The following is an 18,832-nucleotide window of genomic DNA, read 5'->3' on the forward strand; positions in this document are numbered from 1 at the left end:
TGTGTGTGTGTTTTCACACTCTTAATAATTTACACGTTTAACATAGAGAACTTTTTTTTCCCTACAATCAACATGTTTAGCACCAGTTTTCCTCCTGTTGATATAAAAATAAAGAAGAAAATTATGTATTTTTAAGCCATCCTCAATCCAGGTATAATGTTATTAATGTTACGTAAGAGTTTAATGTCAGTGTATAAATCTCTCGGATTCTTAAACAATATTTTGAACAGCTGAAATCTAATTAAATGCACATATATTGAACTGCTGCACTGTTTTGTTCTTCACATTAGGCCTGGTAGTATAACCGCGGACTTCTTCGAGGTTTCTGCTGTGAAATCTGGTGCTTCACCTTTGATCTTGACACAAAACTGTCAGCTGGGACAGACCGCAAAGTTCGTGTTCGCGTTCTCACGTGAGCGAGCTGCGACAAGTTAAAAGTATTTCAGCGGAAATGACACAAGCGTAACGTAGTGTTGGTTTCAAAACAAAAGCAGACTCTTGTTAAAGACAAAGAAATTAAAATTCAAACATAAGCAGGTTATCCAGTATATTCATTTAAAAGGATATTTAACTGTTTAAATAACGTATAAATGCTGCATTTAAAATAAAACTCAATAAAGTTTATATTTTGTGTCTTATTTTGTAAAATGTAACCGGACGTTATAGTTTGTTTACTGGACCTAAATTAAGTTGCGCTGCCATGGTATCATAGTCCAGTTCGGTCAGGTTTTGTGTTACGTGCTGCTTTTTATGGGCTTTAACAACTGTTAGAAATGCCTCTTCTCAACAATATGTGAAGTATTTGTTAAGCTTATTAATGTCTGCAGCTGACGTGTTATTTTGTGCGCCTGGGGTTACCTGCAAGTGTAGCTAGCTGCTCGAAGCTTTCCGGAAGAGCAGTCTACTGTAAGCCCCGGCTAGTTCACTGACCCTCGTCTACATGGCGACTTAGGACACCATCGGAACTTCCTCTAGATTACTTAATTAGTTAAAATGTCACATCTTGACCCAGACGACGCCACTCCGTTGCTCCGGGACGATGCAAGCAGGTGAGTGCAGACTAGGGTGAATTTTTACCACCAAGAATGCGTGAAGCCAGATTTAAAATGTGTCTGTATCACAGCTGTATTAAATAATTTTAAACCACAAATTGCTCCTGTCTGTATGCAGTGATGACTCCCAAGATGAGGACTACAGAGGCCGGTGGAGGTCCATCCGGGTCATGTACTTCACAATGTTTCTCAGCAGTGTAGGTGAGGAGGACTCCCATGACTTTTGTCCCCTTTTGTATGGACGCACCTTGTCTGTCTAGTTCAACAAGACGACTGATCTGAAAACTGGTGACAAATGTGCTGGATAAAGCAAATACAAAGTCTCCCTGTTGAAAGAGGTTTGGTGATAAAGGGATGGAAAATTAACAAAAAGGAGCAAAACATTTTTACAGAACTATGCAAGTGGATCCCAATAAAAGAAGGTAATCAAAAAGATAACTTATTTCAGTAGTTCAGTTTAAAAGCTAAAATTCCTGTTCTGGAAATAACCAGATTACTCTTTAAACCAGTGCAACAAAGGGCTTTTAACACATACATGTGAACTACTAAAAAGCTCTCATCATTCTCACAATACAGTCTCATCTTTGTCTTTGCAGTCCTGTATGGAAATTCTGTGGGTTTTAGCTCTGGCCAATTTGCAGATGAAGCACAATGATACCATGGGTCTGAAAGCTGGTATCAGTAGTGTTGGCGTAGCATGGACTCAAGTTCAGAATTTACTTTTTTATGAAAAGAGGACTTTAGACCACTGAGCAACCATCCGGTCCCTGAAAGGAGTTCACTTCACAATCCTGCTAGGGGATTTTGATCACACTTTCTCTTCCACTAACTTTCATAATTTTGGATACAGCACTCTGAACAACCAGTTTCTTAACCCAACGCAGCTCACCGTATTTGTGGATGCTGTCCAGGTCTGATGGATGTCATGTTAGCAGTCTTCCTCAAGATTGTGTATGCTGTAACACCATTAATTCAGCTACTCATGTAGAAAGGTTCTCAATCTTTCAGAGTTCATAAACTTTCTTCACTGCAAAGACACAAAATATTATTTGCATGCAGAATTTGCATGGAATATCCTTCCAAATTGAATGTTAAAGCAATACTTTGTGACTACAATATTCTAAACATTGACATTGAGGGGATGAATGCTATTTTACAGTCTCTGCAGCTTTGGTCCATGGAGATACATTTCATCAGACTGACTTTTATGTTTTATTGGTCTTGTGCAACATCCTACATTCCTGAAAAACTGAATATTGGATTTCCATTGGATTTAATTCATATTTATCAAAATTGCCAGAGATAAACACTTGAAATACATCGCACTGCGTGTAATAAATCTGTATGGATTCACATTTTGAAAGAAATTCTAGGAACTTTTTAATGCCAGTTTTTTGAGATCCATGTAAAATAAAAGTTACATTTTAAACCACTATAAAGTGACAGAATATTAAATTTGCTCTAGGCATATTGCTGTTAATCAGATAAATTACATTTACTATAGAAGTTGAATTGGTCAAAGTTAGTTCTTTATTTTCTACTAAAAGAGCTGAGATTGACCAAAATTACTTCACCCTCAAACCAAACTGGAAGATAACTAACTGTAATGTAAAATAATTAAATACAATAAATATAAATAAAGGAACACAAACAGTACCTAGATCTGGCTCTATAAATTAAAGGTGATCAGTTGCAGCAGTGCCTCCAGTTAAAACCAGTTTAACCAGAAATACCAGAGCTCCAGAGCATCACATCCATCAGGCTGGACCAGTTGAAGAAAGAAATCTTTGTGAGCAACTAAATATCTGCCTGGGATGCCATTCAATCCATCTACCATTAAGTTATCAAATGTGTTATGCAGTGATCTTTTAATCTATAACAAATCACTATATTTGACAATATTTAACAACTGCGGCAAGATCACCAGCAAGATAATTATAAACCGTCCTTCAATTATTTTTTGGTACACCTACTAACTTTGTTTACAAGTTGTTTTAGTTCTAAACATTAACTGGACTGCAGGTGCTGTGCAGAAAAATGTGTTGGTATAAAGTTAAACTTTTTATAGCAACTTAAAATGCAACATTTGCTATCATGTGCCTGATAAGTAAACACAGGAGGAAATAACATTTGTTTTGCTTTTCAACATGCATGAAGTTTCCCAACCCCAGTGTTGTATCTTTTATGATTTAACCCCCCCAGAAAATGTATGTGTTTAGTTTGATCTTCAGAGTTCCTGCAACGTCTTAAAAAGTCTTAAATCTGCTTTTATGATTTTCTCAGTCTGAAAGTATGAGGAGAAAAACTGTTTGATTACGCTGACATATTTTCTGTCTGAAAACATAAAGGCTAAAAAACATTAGTTTGTCAAACGCCATCATTAACTATACATCAAATATACAGATGTTCCAGTTATTAATTAAAAGCAGCTCTAATCAGGTGTGCTACTAGCTTTGATTTAAAGGAACTCTGTGTTTCAGCTGTTCTATTGTTTTCTGGAAGTTTGTTCCATATTTGTGGAGCGTAGAAGCTGAATGCTGCCAGTATTAGGACTTTAGAACTATTAGCGGTGTTCTGAATCAGCTGCAGCTGTCTGTGTGTTTTTTTTTTTATATGGCAGACTTGTAAAGACACTATTGCAGTAATCAATACCACTAAATATCAATGCATGGAAGAGTTTCGAAAGATCTTGTTGGGACATTAATTCTTTAAGCCTGGAAATGTTCTTCAGTTGATAGAAGGCCAACTTTGTAACTGTCTTTATGTATCTATGACGATTCATGTCTGAGTCCATCACTACATCCGACAGTGGGCCTGATCACTAGTTTCTCTCTCTAACAGCTGAGAGTTTTAACTTCTGTCTCCCTTCTTGTGGTTCTTTAAGACAAATCCATATTTAACCTCTTTGACGGCTTGTGGATCATTTCTGTTTCTTGTTTCTGCTCAGGTTTCACCATCGTCATCACATCACTATGGCCCTATTTGCAGAAGGTATGGATTGCTTTCAGTTTTCAGTTTGGTAGAAGTGTGTTTTTTTTGGTAAGGTTGAGAGAAAGTGTTCGCTTTCTGCATAAAACCACAGTGACCACAAATAAATGAAAAAAGGGAAATGAAAGCAGTAGTAAAGAACATCTTAGAAAATCCGTTGTGACCAAAAATAGCATATTTTGTATTTGAATTCCCTTTTGGAGAATCATCGCTTAGATATGAGGCATCATTACAACAAAGCAGGCAAAACAAAGATAGATTGCTTACTTTATGTCAAGAAACTAAATTTAAGTATAGATTGAAAGGTAAATTGTGGTTAGTTACTCTTTTTTTTTTTTTTTTTTTACCCATACCTTTGAAGTTACTTGCTTGACGTGGAGTCAGACTGTGTTGTGTTTTAGTAAGTCGGTCTCATCCCTGGACCTGGTTGTCTCGTGTTGTAGATCGACAGCAGCGCAGACGCCAGCTTCCTGGGTTGGATGGTTGCAGCCTACAGTCTGGGTCAGATGGTGGCCTCACCTCTGTTTGGCCTGTGGTCTAATCACCGGCCGCGCAGGGAGCCGCTGGTGTGCTCCATCTTCATCAACCTGGCTGCCAATATCTACTATGCCTACGCGTATCTGCCCAAAACCAACAACAAGTACCACATGCTCATGTCCAGAGCATTTGTTGGCTTTGGAGCAGGTGGGAATCCGTTCTTCTGGCTCCTGTTTCCTACAACGCTGAAAATCTGACCTGGTGTTAAATAGAGATGTCTCTGCCCCATTTCATACACAGTAATATTCGATTTGTTGCCTTCAGGTAATGTTGCTGTTGTGAGGTCATATGTCGCTGGGGCTACGTCTCTGAACGAAAGGACTGGAGCCATGGCAAACATGAGCGCCTGTCAGGCTCTGGGTTTCATCCTTGGACCAGGTGCTTCATGCGGAGCTGCTCTGGGTGTGGAGAATAACTGAAGAAGAAAGACGTGTTCATGTTCGTCTCTGTGTTTGTGGGCTTCAGCTTTGCAGGCATGCCTGTCTTTCATCGGAGAAAACGGCGTCACGATGAAGTTCCTAGACCTGCAGCTCAACATGTACACCACGCCGGCTTTACTGGCTGCGGTTTTCGGACTCATCAACATCCTGCTGGTTCTGCTGGTGCTCAAGTCAGTTTATTAATACACAGCATGCCTGTTTATTTCATGTGTGTGTTGCTATTTCAAAATGTGAGAACAACAAATTCAGATCACATCACTGTTTTCTCCAGTGAACCGTTTAAAAATGGATAAACTTTGCTCCACTCATGTCAGCTCATGCAGAGTGTCTTATTATTTTGATCTGCTCTTTTTTTAAATTGACTCATTTCCTGATCTATAAGCATAGTCCATAACACACGCTCAATATATTTTAGCTCAGGATTTTCCAAAAGCTTAATGTTAGACTACATCATCTATTCTATAACCAGCTTTGTTATGGTTTGGGATCATTATCCTTCTTGAAACAACCAGTTCAGTCCAAGTTTCAACCTTGTTATTCATCTAAAAGCTCTTATATTTTTATGTTTTTTGCCATCAGAGAGCACCGTGTAAATGAAGATGGAAAGCACATCAGATCTATCAACTACATCTCAGAAGGTATTAGTTGTCAGAAATCTTTGTTGCTTATTTTGTTGTTTTATTTAAGATTTGAACAAAAAAATGTGCATGGGATTTGATACAATGAGATCTGAATAATTGAATCTTCTGGAACGAGATTGTTGCCTTCAGCTAAAAAACCGTAAGAACTGGTTAGTTTTCTTTGCAACATCCTGGTTACTTTTCTAAAGTTGCTTTTAAATACTGGTAGCTGAGATTACCAGTAATAAGGGTTCCAACTCTGTCTCTAAATGTGTGGAAACAGCCATTACATGTAAATCCAGATAAGTTTAAAAAGTGTCTGTTACAGGATGGTAGCCTTCTGTTTTTATTTTTAATTATTTAAGTGTTCTTCTTTGTTCAGAAACAGTCGATATCCTGGATGAATCTGTGGAAGCCATCGACCAGGTGGCTGTTGTGACCTCCAACGTTTTGTTCTTCATCATCATGTTCATCTTCGCTGTGTTTGAAACGTAAGTATTGCACTGAAATACTGAAATGTTTACCTGAAATACTTGCACAGGTAAACACACAGCACACACCTACTGGGTTGGAGGAAAGTCCTAATGGTTGTTATTGTTCTCCAGAATTGCCACTCCTCTGTCCATGGACATGTTCGCCTGGACGAGGAAAGAAGCCGTTCTGTACAACGGTATTATTATGGTCGGCATCGGATTTCAATCAATCCTGGTGTTTCTTTTGGTAAAAGCAGCCGCTACAAGGTAAATGCTTCATGTCTAAAAAGAAGATATATTTTAGTTTGACTGAATTTGGGTCATGAAGAAGTTACTTTCTATTCTTTCAGGTTTGGGGATCGCCCCGTGTTGCTTGCAGGTTTTGGTATCATATTCTGTGGCTTCATTATTCTTCTTCCCTGGGGAAATCATTTCCCTAAAATCCAGTGGGCAGGTAATCTGTGGGAAAACATTAGGTGAAATATTGAGGAAGAAATCTGGATTTGAACTTGAGTTTTTCTTCCTTTCACCAAAATGCAGACCTGAAAAACAACTCTTTGGTCAGTCAAATGTCTGAGGGCAACGGCACCGTGGAGCCCACAGGCTGCCCTTACGAGCAGACCTGGTGTCAGACCACCCCGGCTATTTACCTCGCTCAGTACATCTCATCAGACTTCCTCATTGGGGTGGGCTACCCGGCCTGCAACGTGATGTCCTACACGCTTTATTCCAAAATCCTCGGACCAAAACCTCAGGTGAAAAATTTAGGCGTGTTTTCAATAAGTTGAAGTAGTAATGATGCGTTCAGTGAGGCTCAGTGTGTCTTCATGTCTCCAGGGTGTGTACATGGGCTGGCTGACCGCTTCTGGGAGCGGGGCGCGAACACTCGGCCCCATCTTCGTCTCCCACGTCTACACCCTCCTGGGACCTCGCTGGGCCTTCGGCCTCATCTGCGGTATGGTGGTGTTGGGCGTCATCCTCCTCCTCTCAGCCTACCACAGACTCATCGCCTTTTCTGTTCGCCACGGAAGGATCGTGGAGTAACAGATTCTCACCACAGAAACTAGCAGGAGTACATGGCTACTAATGGTACATTTGTCCAGACTTTCTGCTGTGACAGAATCATTTTGCTGCTTCTTATTTTAAATGTGGGGACTGATCAATTACTAGTTTTTAACTCAGGGTTTTAGTCCTAAACCTTAATGGCAAAGAGATTTTGATTGATTATTTTGCTGGAACTGCAACTGACTTTTCACTCATTTTAAAGGACTGCGAGAGAAGTTAACAAACAACATAATAATGTTTTGCTGTTTCAGGATTGCAAGAAATTGGTTACATAGTTTATATTAAGAATTACCAGTGAAACACTTTAAAATTAATGCACTGTAAGAAAGGTACTGATGTTATTTTCCCTAATTATCTGAATAGCTTTACCCATAGTTGTTTGAAACTATGGGAGTTTTCTCATTCCTAAATTATTCAGAAAGTGATTTCTGTGTGTGTGTACAGAGATAATGAAGTGAATGAAGCATAAAGTTTTTATTCTGAAATTAACTTTCTCTGCTTTACTTCATTATAATGCCATGGTCACCTGTTTTACATTTTATTCAAAGATTATTAGTATTTGGAAACTGCTTAAGGGCATTGATCAGTCAAACACAAAGTTTGGTTAGTAGTAGAACAGTTAAATATTCCAACTTCTCATAGAATAATGTGGAGAATAACCTTTTTTTTAGAAGGTTAAACTTAATATCATGCACCAAACCAAGGCTGGATTACTGTCACAGAAGAACAATCAAGAAATCACTTAAGTAGAACCTGATAGCATGAAGTAGTCTAAAGGTTCTAAGAAAAGAAAAAAAATAAAACTTGATGCTCCAGTCTAAAGATAATCAAATACACATGAGAAGCTGACCTCTCTCTGTCTGGAAAGGATTTGATTCATCTGTAAAATTGTGAGAATTCACCAAATGATAGGAAGAGCCATTATTCACAAAGAAGAAAAACATGCAACATGGCTGAACCAGTATAGCCTACCAAAATTAACCCAAAAAGAAGTTTCAGGAGATCAAAATAATAATAATAAAAAAAAACACTTTTTAAATCTCCACAGGCTTCACTAATGAGTTTTCATAAATCAACAATAACAAACAGCCTCCATAACAGAATGATGTACTTTATCGTGTGACATTTGTGAGGTAACTAGTGAGGTGTTGGAAAAAAGTTAAATAAGCAATAAACTTCACTCATTACTTGTTTTGCTTTTAGTTTTCTTTTTGTAAGACTTAATGTTTTTTTTCGTGATCAATACTGAAATAGATTCTACTGCTACTTGTCCGGTTTTGCCTACAATACTGAAGTTTAGAGTAAAGAGGAAAATAAAGGGGTAAACACAGGTGGTAATTACTCAAATAACCAGAAGGGGGCGAAATGATAAGTTTCGTCTGTAAACAATGCCTTAAATGATGGGTCGGTGGTGACGGAGTCAATGTAATCTGCCGTTTCGTTTTGGTAAGGAACAGACCTCTGACTCAAACCTACTTGTTTGGATTTTAAAGCAACGAAAAACAGGCAGACACTTACCCGTAATTACTTGTGTTTTTAAGTGTGCTTTAACATTTGTAATACATATAATAATACAAACTTGTGTTATGCTTACTAAACGTGAAGTTGTAGTGGTTACTTACAAAACCGAAGCGGGTCTCTGTGTATCCAGTCTTATCAATTAAATATTAAACGTAATAATAATTAAATACAAAAAATTAAATATTAAATATAACGTTAGAACCGCCCAGGATCCGAAAGAACCGACTGATGTAGAGCCAAACGACCCGAATCCTGAAACGCCACCGAAACGCCCATTGGCAGAATCCATGACGTCGTGCTTCTCTTCCCTCTTCTTCCTCACCGGATGTTGAGAAGAGCTCAGAGAGCGCCGAGACGACAACGCAGCTCAAGCTGGAAGCTGCTGAAATTGGCGCTTGCTATATTATTTTTTTTAGAAGCTCATTAGTTGATTAGAAGTGTATGAGGCGTCGATCTCCGACGTGTGATGCTAAACATGCAGGTATTTAACGATGAAACCGGTAAGAAAATGCTCATTTGGACTTGTGTAGAAGTTGGTGGCTAATACAGTTAGCATGCTAGTTGACTCGAATAGATTGGAATAACACTTAACTTAAATGTAGATAAATGACTTTACCATTGAAACCTAACAGTTAAAATGCATCGTCTCTCCTGCTTTTCAGAGTTTACGGACATTCATATGATCGTAAGTAATATTTTTATTGTTTTGGTCGTAGTTGAAGTTAATGGAATGTGTTGCATTGAGCGAACGGCCTTGAAAGTTGCAGCTGCTGTTAACAATTGAACCTAAAATCTGGCCTCGTGTTCATCCCAATAAACTTTTTCAAAAGACAAAATGCGCCTACTTATTTTGATCATACCTAAGTTTAGCTGTCATTTGTTTTTAACCTAAAACATGGAAAGTGCGACTGAATCGATTCTTTGTTCTTTACATTATTTGTATTTTACGAGTTAAACACTTCTGATCTGAGTTTGTATTAAAAAAAAATCAAATCCGATTCACAGCTTAGGCAGTTTAACACTTCATATATACATTTGTCTTTTTTTTTTTTTTTTTTAGCTAATTCAAAACTACATTTGAGGGAAAAATCCAGCTTACTTTATGTTGGCATATTTAAGTCTTGAGAGAGAAATTGGTGGGAGGTGAAATATGGTAGATGTGGTTTTTGTAAACATTTGAGGTGCCAATATTTATTTTGGATTATTCAGACTTCTGTTTAAAAACTCTTAATATGTATTGTGATTCAAAAGCAATATTCAAAATATTTTTTATCATTAATCACTTATGTTAGAAACACGGCTTTATCTCCTGCTGGCTTGTAGTCAAAATTGTTTCTTTTTAAAAAAAATAGTTTCTTGCACTTAAATGAATCTGAAAATTACTACTGTTGAGCAATTTTCACTCAGCAACAACTTTTTCAGAGCAAGATGGTAGCTGCGTAAAATGATGCCTTCACTGTTTTGAAATAGTGGGATTCTTGAGCTTAGTCATCTGATTTTGGTAACCGGCTTATTTGCAGGCGTATCTATAGTTGTTTTATGCAATAGATGAACAAAAATAAGCCTAAAAAATTAAACGGCCTTTCTTTTCCCCATAAGATTACTACTACTTCCTAAAAATAAACTAATGTCACCATTTCCCCAGAACTGATGAGTAACTATGTAAAAAACTTGGCAAGTTGCCTTTTCTTTATTCAGTGCTGCAGTTCGCAACTGGCTGCTTCCATATTTTTTTTTTTTAAATATGCTGGCATTGTTTTGTAGTTGCTGCTTTCTGGTTGTTGTTGGTGTACATATTTCAGCAGAAGCCTTTGTAAGCACAATCTCTGATGTATTGTTCTGCTGAAAGATTGGTTTGTGTGACCTAGAAAACAAACAATAATCATGCAGTTTATTGGGACACAATAGTATCCCTGTTCTACTGTTAAAAAATAGTTCTCTTGATTAGGAATTAGTCAGAGTGATAACAATGATGTTATTACTGTGTTTCTACTGTTACTTTGTTGTTTAAGCTATTTTTCACAACTGTTTGACATAATTGATGTTGAGAAGTCAGCTTTTTTTTTTTTTTAGAATAGATTAAATGTATTCTTTTCCCTACAGTATGGAAAATTTTTCTGTACAAGCGGTAAGTCAACGGTTTATGTAAGCATGTACATTCAAGTGCAATAAAAATATAAAAACTGAATAGTAGGAGTAAAACACTGTACAGTCATTATAAATGTCACAGGGAAAATATTAGTTAAAGATGGCATACATGGATCAAATGTGCAAATGAGTGGGATAACTAAAAAAAATCAATATGCCTACATTTGTGTATAGAAAAAATGGCAATAGACTATTAAGAATAAATGAAGACTGAAATAATAGGAATGTTATTTAAAATGAGAAACTCTTCAGATTAAGTAATGCCAAAATTCTGGAGCAATATTTTTGATGTTGATTGTCTTCAGTAATATATTTCTAGTTAGACATACTGTTGAAATCACATTGTTTTCTCTTAGATCATCGTCTAAAAAGCTACATTAATCTATAATTTGAGGCTTTTTTCCCCCTGCATGTGGCAGTGATTTATTTTGTTTCTCCTGTGAATTTAAAGATGGTCGGCACATGAATTCCAGGTTTGCTTTCTTCCTTGGGTTCGTGAGTCACACGCCATAAAACGAGCTCATCTGTTGAGTTCGGTTTTCCTGGATAATGGAAAGTGAAACCTTGGGAAAGCTCAGCGTCGGAATCATTAATCTGTTTACAAATACAGACTGAGGCAGAGCTTCAGCCGGCCTTGAAAACTGGATTTAGTTTGACTGTCGAGAAGTTTTACATTTTTAGATGTTGACCTAACCTGTGTGTCCTTCTCTCTCCTGTCATTTAGCAAAAAGTTGTGGGCTTATTTGGTCACCAGCCTCAAATGCAGAGGATAATAACATGTGGCCTTCTCGGTAAGGGAATATACGAGCAAAGAGATGTTTCCGTCTTATTTGTCAGTATTTTAGTGTGTAAATGAAACTTTCTTGCTCCCCCCAGGTATTGAATATGATGCAGAGCTAGATGTGGATGACGTGGTTGATTATGACAGTTGGGCTCACCGTCGTCACAGCTTTAATCAATATTTCGATTGCGACACATTAAGTGAAAACCGTACGGGAGCGTCCAGCTCTACTTATCGGTCCCCTCTACATTACTACTCTTCAGTTCGCGGCAAATCCAGCCCGCCGTCTTATAAAGTTCAGACGAAGGAGAGCGTGAGTGCACTTTTACTCTGTGTTTGAAAGGTTCAATGAAATCCCTCGAATCTGCTTTGAATCGGGTGTTTCTGCTCTGCCGCGTTAGGATTCTGAACGAAAAGCCCGTTTATTACAAGAAACTAAAAAGAGCAAAGAAAAAGCAGAGAAAAAGCGGCTTAAGAAACAGGTGAGTGACGAGTTTTTCAGCGTGAGCCGTGAAGGAGGGGGTGAAACGTTAAGCGACGTTGCTTTTATTTCTGTCCGACAGAAACGGAAGCAAAGAAAACAAATGGAGAAGGTGAAACAAAATCCTGGAGAACCTCAAGAGGTGAGCGCAGCATCAACACAATGTGGCATTAAAAATATCACTCTGGTTCTTGAATCCTTCAAACGTGTTTCTATTGTTGCGCAGGGAGACGCTGCAGAAGAATCAGAGGAGAGTAAATCTGTTAATGATGACGAGAAGAAGAAGAACTTGGCTGCAGCTAAAGACACAGACAGCGACAGCAGCAGCAGCGACCAGGAATCCAGCGACGACGATGAAGACGCCAAAAACGACTCGCACGATTTCGAGGTACAACTTGAAGTATCTGTAAACTCTTTGCATTTTAGCTGCTAAATCCATTTTAGGAATGAAAATTTGAACAAGTTTCCGTAAGCTTCAGAAACGGACTTTCACATTCATGCAAGTTTTTTGTTTTTTTTTACTTTTCATGTTACTTATCTTTAGGAACTGGATATGGCGAGTTCCTTTGTGACCAAAGCGGCTCTTATAGCGCAGCGTAAATTGGAGCAAAAGCCCAAATCGGATAAAAAGGACAAAAAGAAGACTCCAGAGAAGGAGAAGTCTAAAAGTGTTCCTGTTAAAACGTCTGAGAATAAAGAGGACGTGAAGGGGGCGCAGCAAAAGGTAGGGAGTCTCTCAGGAGAAAAATAAAATGTTGCATTCTTTAAATGCAGATTTAGGGTCATGAATAATTTGTGGTGATGTTTATTTTTTAAACAGGATTCTGTCGTCCTCAGCGCTCCTTCTATAGTAGATAATATAAAAATAAGTACCGATCTCGCAAGTAAGTTTGTTTGTGCGGATGCCAACCTCAATCCATTCAATGTAAACCTTCACCCTCTTCTCACGGGTCGAACATAACAAAAACATTTTCTTTCAGTTATAGGAAATAAATTTGCCAGCACAGGAGACTACGGCATGGCTGTGAAGTATTTCACAGATGCAATTAAGTACAACCCTAAAGAGTTTAAGTAAGAACATGCTACACTGTAACAAAAAAATAAATAAAATTGCTCTCTCAGTCACTGGCCTTTATGCAACATTTGAACTGTTTTTTTGTTACAGGTTGTTTGGGAATCGCTCCTTCTGTTTTGAAAAGATGCAGGAGTATGAGAAAGCGCTGACGGATTCAGAGTTGGCGCTCAGCGTTTCTCCAGGATGGGTGAAAGGTCTCTTTAGAAAAGGCAAAGCTCTAGCAGGTCTAAAGGTAAAAGATCTTATTAGGGATACATGCAAACGCCATGGTGATCAGTATGATGTCATTTGTTATTGTTTGTGAGTCCTTTTGATAATTAATCTGATTGTGAGGAGTTCCCACCTACAATTCAACTCATATTCAGCTAAAATGTTTGATTTGAGTAAAATTAATTGTCTGAACTCGTATCAACAAAATTGATACGAGTTCAGTAGGAAGAAAACAGAAACTGGAGCCAAGGACCTCCTTTAAAAACTGACCATCTCAAAAATATTATTAAAACATATTTTAAAAATAAAATTCAGAACATTTCAAGGATTCAAGGAAAATAAAGACCTGCAGCTGAATACAAGCCTGGTTTTGTATCCACATTAGCAGCTTTTGACTAAACACCAACCCTATAAAAACAAATGTTTCACAACAAGATTTTACAGCTCAGCATGCACAAAATATCCAACAATAATTAACTCAGGATGAAAGGATAACACATGTAATGAGTCGTTCTGATTGTTTGGACATTTCTACAAAACTCATCTACCCAGCCTAAAGTCAGTCTGGAAAAATCCTCTTGACTTTTGATTCTCGGCACATTTTAAGTGATTAAAAGCTGTAGTGTTCAAATCTGTCACAAAATGGCTAAAATCAATATCTGATTGCTCAGTTTTCAGTCTGTTTAAAGTTGAGCAACACAGAGTTTAAAGTCCCAGCTGACTTTCTACAACGAGCCTCAGATTCCTGAGGTTTACTCATGATGTTAGGACTAGTCATTGTATAAAGTATCAAATTAATAAATCTTTGTAGAATTGTACAGAATTAAGAAACAGTGAAGCTTTAATATACCGTAGCTATTCTTCTAGATGTTTTGCATGTATATGGTGCTTTATGAGCAGCTTCTAATCGGTTCAGGTTGTTCTGACTCCTCACTGTGACCTTATGTGAACATCACCGAGTCGTGATATCTACTCATACATGTTTTGACTAATTATTGTCAAAGCAAAACCCGTGGCACTCTGAGTTCAGATTAAGCAAATGGTTTTATCTCTTTTTCTTCCAGAGATATAAAGAGGCCGCTGATGCCTTCAGGGACGTCCTGAAACGAGAGAGTTCCTATGCAGAAGCGGCGCAGGAGCTCATGCGAGTTCAGATAATACAACTGATGGTGCGTGTGATCCATAACTACATCATTACATTTTCTACTTAATAATAATATGACAATCATTTGTCAAATCAGCCTTTACACATATTTGAAAGCCATGCTGATTAAAAAAAAGGCAAAATCTTGTAGATGCATATATCAGATTATTCTGCAGGTTTTTCCTGACTACTACTTCTCCTGTTTTTCTTCAGGCGTACGGATTTACCCGAGAGCAGAGCTCTAATGCTTTAATCATTCATGGTTCTGTAGATAAAGCCTTAGAGGTTCTGTCTAAATTACACAATCCACCAGGTGAGTCCCAAAGCTGCTCATTCAGGACTGTGGCTTACATACATTTTAACTTAAGATAATCTTGAACAGTTCCACCTAAGCTCACTGATTAAAGTGTTTTAATTGTCTTTTTGTGTTTTTAGGAGCCGTTTTAAATGGACCTCTCCCACCGGCTCAACTAGCAAACGTCACCGGAGTCTCTCCAGTTCTTTCTGCCAATTCTAGTCCTGTGCCTGTTGCTTCTACTAAGTCACATGATGCAACTAAGAAACCTCTTCTGGACAAACCCTTAGGCCTCGTTCAGAATATACCCAATGTTGACAATCAGTCCAAGCCTGCTTATAACCAGGCTGGGAGGATAAATAGTGATAGAACCCCACCGTGAGTATCTGTGTCTTTCATCGGTAGTTTAGAGAGTTTGAATTCATCACTTCCTGTTATGAAATAAAGTCATGAGCTGGTCAATACTTGAGTTTCTATTCAGCACAATCATTTTGATTTAACATGTTCTCTTTTCTCCAACAGGGAGTTGTTTCCGGTTTGGGTGGGAAACTTGTGTTTTCCAGCAACTGAAGCCAAGATTAGCAAGCTGTTTAGCAAGTAAGAAATGTTTGTGTAAAACTCCCACTGGGCATGGGTTGGTATGAGACCTGGCATGATAAATATTGAGTAAAAATGAAATTTTGGTATTTTATTAAAACAAAAACATGATCAAATTGCTTTAATTAAAAAAAACAAAACAATATTCCTGCAGCTGCAAAAATAAATATTCCAGTTACATTTATTTATTATTTTTGGAGTCACAGAGTCAGAACAGTTCAACGGTGTTGATGCACTCTCAGTAAAATTAGAGATCATTTTGCTTAACCTCATGGCAACAATAGGGTAATGAGTTTTCTTTCACTTAACCGTAATTTGAAACATGGAGGGTTAAACTCCACTTCAGTCACAATTAAATGAGATAAATGAAATGTCACTGTTGGCTAAAATTGATAATATTGATGATTAACTTTTTTTTTTCCAGCAATTTTTGAGTGAAAAACTAAAATCAAATAAACATTCTAATTTTAGTTGTTTTTTTTAGCAAAAGGCTTAATTAGATTATGGTGCCTTTAAAGTATTTAATCTGATATCAGCAGCTGGAGTTTAACTCTCATGGCCTGTAGGCTGTTTGCATCCCAGATGTACTTTAAAAAAAACTTTCACTGAAAACCTTTGTGTTATTTAAACTAAATAATTTTTAAAGATTGATTCTGGTCGCCACCCATGCCTGACTTCACTTCAATGTGTTTTAAATTGATCCAAAGTGAACTGAGTTACTTGAATTGTCTAAACTCCTTTACAGGGCCGGCCCAGTCTTTAGTGTGAAGCTTCTTACCATCAAACGTTGTGCCTTCGTGAACTTTACTAAACAAGAGCACTGCGATGAAGCCATCAGACTCTTTCATGTAAGTACAAACGCAACTTTATGCTGGATCTATGACAAAACCTGAGGCTTTTTGAGTCTGGAAAAGTATAGAATTTGTTGATTTGCATGTCCAGATTTGATCTAAAATTTTAGTGTTTATGGCGAGATGTAGGTTTTGTGTTTTTTTTTTTTAAACTTAAGTCTACAAATGGAATTGTGAACTTTAGAAAGTATAGCACAAAAAATGTGTCCTTCTCAACTGCACATGTTCATTTTCTAGTCAGCATTTATTTGGCTTCAGGGTTTTCAGAGCACAATGCAAAGTAATTTAAAAGAAACATTGCAAACCACTTTGACATTTCTGAAAAGTTATCTGAAGGAGGCTGGTCACCAGAAATGACGGATATTTCAAGCACATATATTTAAGATCCTTTTTCTGCAGTTATTCTGCTTCAGTTGCAGCAAAACATTGCTGACAATGAACATAAAGAAAACCTTTGCAAGAAAAAATCTGAGAAAGTTCTGTTTTAAATGCACAAATGCCAGCTCTGCTAAGTTGAACCACTAAATCCTCTGTACATCCTGTACCGCGGCGGGTTTTTGTTTTTGATACATTGTTGTATAAAGTAACAGACCTTGACTGTGCAAAGAAAAATAAAAATCTGCTGAAAGATTGAAGTGTGCAGGACCTGTTCAAAGGTTATGTATCTTACTAAATGATGGCACATGGTGTCCAACGTGATGACAGGAAAACTGGTGCTTTTATTTTCATTCTGTTTTGGAAAATCCATACAATTATTCAATTAAACTGCTAAAAGCTGCAAACCCCCAGAGTCCAATCTATTAGAAAATTTGAATATTGTATCAGATTAACAAAAAATGTTAATATCACCCTGATGAAAAGTACATCCATGTACAGAAGATTCATTCAGTTCTTGGTCAGGGTTTACTTTTCTTGAATTTTGTCTCCAACATGACTATTAAATCCTGGAAATATCCTCAACTTTCATGCTTCTTTTTATTCCAGTTTTTGTGATGAGCTGAATTCTAGCTTTGAGTTTTGTTTAAATATAGCTGCTGGAATAAATGACGTTTTCAGTGGCACTCCAACTTGCCATGTATTGTCCGTTTGTATTTTTCAGGGTTATGATCTGAATGGCATAAAGATAGTTGTGAGATACCCGGACCGCATTCCTCCAGGGATGGGCATCTCCAGGTCTGCGCTCAGAGCTCGAGATCTACATGATGAGAACCTCAGGTTAGTGTTAAACATTTTGGGGACGATTAAAATTCAATTGCATTTAAAAATTTTTTTTTTTTTTTTTTTAAATTAATCAGTCATAATGTAACGCCATCTGTTTTCTCAAGAGAAAACCTATTTCACCCTGAATTTTATTTGACTGAAATTTGACTAACACTACACCAGCAAACCTTTAAATGTAAAAAAGAAAAAATATTACTCTGTTTGCAGACAATGCAACAATGGGAAGAAGGCGGTGGGAAACCAAAGATGTTTTCGTGATCACAATCCAGACCCAGGAAGCCTCTGATTCATCAAAATATTATCAATAGACGCAGAATATCTTAACGCTTTTACTTCCAGATGAAACAATGGTATTCACCAAACTTTAAGGTTTTCCTGCTCAACGCTTTTACTCCCGTTAAGCCACAGAAATCTGATTCTTTTGTATTATCACAGAAGGTGACTCATTAATCCAAATATGGGCTATTATTGTTGGATATTTTTTTTTAAAGCTATAATTTAAAACAGAATTGTCTTGATGGTAATTTAAAGACTTAAAGTTCAGAAGAAGGTCACCATTATATTTTGAATGTTGCCATATTAGTGCCAGTGGCTTCAAGTATTGATGAAGTATAACGCCAGTTTGTTACAGCTAATCACCTGCTTACAGTATTAAATTGATTAAAACATTAATCAAACAAAACATTAAGGAGTCATGATGTATACAGGAAGTAAGACAGATGTATAACAGATATACTTTACGTTGACCTTGTATTCATATGTGGATCTTTTAGGAGAATCTCTGCCTTACATGCACAGCCTGCATCATTTCTGTATCCAGTTTATTTCTTTTTCTAAACTTAAAATATGTTGATTGTTCTCAATTGCATAAGGACAGTTCTATGCATCCTGTATTATAAGCTTGTTTTTTTCCCCTTTCTAGAGACTGAATAGCTGTTTATCCTCTTTGATTTATCATTAGTGATTTACCATGAGGTTGTGCACACTTGTACCTTTATTAACCAGGTGGCTATTCCTAATGTGAAAATTAAAGACGCTTTATTAATCTGAAGTTCTGTTTGAGTCTGAAGTTTATGTATCTTAACTTAAAATGCCTTCCCTTTGAAGGAAACTGTAACATAAAGAAGTTGCATTGCAAGGAACCCTGAAGAATCACATATTTGGCTGTAAAGAGGAGCAGCAAAAGCAAAGGAGGTGGATTAGCAGTGCTCTACAACAACTGATGCGACTTATGACATTTAATTTTGCTTTGGGATGGATATTCTTGAACTGAATTGATATAATGCAGACACATTTTCTTAAAAGTTAAGAAAGAAGCAACCAGTGAAGAAAC

The 18,832-nt window shown here is 37.2% G+C and overlaps 2 protein-coding genes across 4 annotated transcripts; both read left to right on the plus strand.

Moving 5' to 3' along the window:
• The first annotated feature begins 657 nt into the window (after positions 1-657).
• Positions 658-7,664, plus strand: mfsd8 (major facilitator superfamily domain containing 8). Of its 2 annotated transcripts, none has more exons than XM_032583094.1 (12): positions 658-1,049; positions 1,171-1,253; positions 4,000-4,043; positions 4,484-4,724; positions 4,842-4,955; positions 5,043-5,187; positions 5,597-5,655; positions 6,020-6,128; positions 6,243-6,377; positions 6,461-6,564; positions 6,651-6,865; positions 6,948-7,664. In XM_032583094.1, the coding sequence occupies exons 1-12, from the start codon at positions 994-996 to the stop codon at positions 7,152-7,154; spliced, it is 1,512 nt and encodes a 503-aa protein (XP_032438985.1). In that variant the 5' UTR covers positions 658-993; the 3' UTR covers positions 7,155-7,664. The 2 variants fall into 2 exon arrangements, with proteins under 2 accessions (XP_032438985.1, XP_032438987.1); XM_032583096.1 differs by having other exon boundaries at positions 6,026-6,128.
• Positions 7,665-9,015: 1,351 nt separating this feature from the next.
• Positions 9,016-18,550, plus strand: LOC116732735 (uncharacterized). 2 transcript variants are annotated; one of them, XM_032583092.1, is made up of 18 exons: positions 9,016-9,177; positions 9,359-9,381; positions 11,569-11,635; positions 11,721-11,938; positions 12,027-12,107; positions 12,189-12,248; positions 12,333-12,494; positions 12,651-12,830; positions 12,927-12,990; positions 13,087-13,177; positions 13,272-13,413; positions 14,456-14,560; positions 14,749-14,848; positions 14,971-15,208; positions 15,353-15,427; positions 16,173-16,275; positions 17,378-17,493; positions 17,707-18,550. In XM_032583092.1, the coding sequence occupies exons 1-18, from the start codon at positions 9,138-9,140 to the stop codon at positions 17,783-17,785; spliced, it is 1,944 nt and encodes a 647-aa protein (XP_032438983.1). In that variant the 5' UTR covers positions 9,016-9,137; the 3' UTR covers positions 17,786-18,550. The 2 variants fall into 2 exon arrangements, with proteins under 2 accessions (XP_032438983.1, XP_032438984.1); XM_032583093.1 differs by having other exon boundaries at positions 9,029-9,196.
• The last annotated feature ends 282 nt before the right edge of the window (positions 18,551-18,832 follow it).

Source organism: Xiphophorus hellerii, chromosome 14 (assembly GCF_003331165.1).
Source record: "Xiphophorus hellerii strain 12219 chromosome 14, Xiphophorus_hellerii-4.1, whole genome shotgun sequence".
In the NCBI taxonomy this organism is placed as follows: Eukaryota; Metazoa; Chordata; class Actinopteri; order Cyprinodontiformes; family Poeciliidae; genus Xiphophorus; species Xiphophorus hellerii.

Excerpts from the sequence above, each read along its gene's own strand:
- mfsd8 (XM_032583094.1), top strand. The coding sequence starts at position 994 with ATGTCACATCTTGACCCAGACGACGCCACTCCGTTGCTCCGGGACGAT. Across the intron at positions 1,254-3,999 it reads AATGTTTCTCAGCAGTGTAG|GTTTCACCATCGTCATCACA; the intron begins GTGAGGAGGACT and ends GTTTCTGCTCAG. Across the intron at positions 4,956-5,042 it reads GGGTTTCATCCTTGGACCAG|CTTTGCAGGCATGCCTGTCT; the intron begins GTGCTTCATGCG and ends TGTGGGCTTCAG.
- LOC116732735 (XM_032583092.1), top strand. The coding sequence starts at position 9,138 with ATGAGGCGTCGATCTCCGACGTGTGATGCTAAACATGCAG. Across the intron at positions 11,636-11,720 it reads AATAACATGTGGCCTTCTCG|GTATTGAATATGATGCAGAG; the intron begins GTAAGGGAATAT and ends TGCTCCCCCCAG. Across the intron at positions 11,939-12,026 it reads AAGTTCAGACGAAGGAGAGC|GATTCTGAACGAAAAGCCCG; the intron begins GTGAGTGCACTT and ends CTGCCGCGTTAG.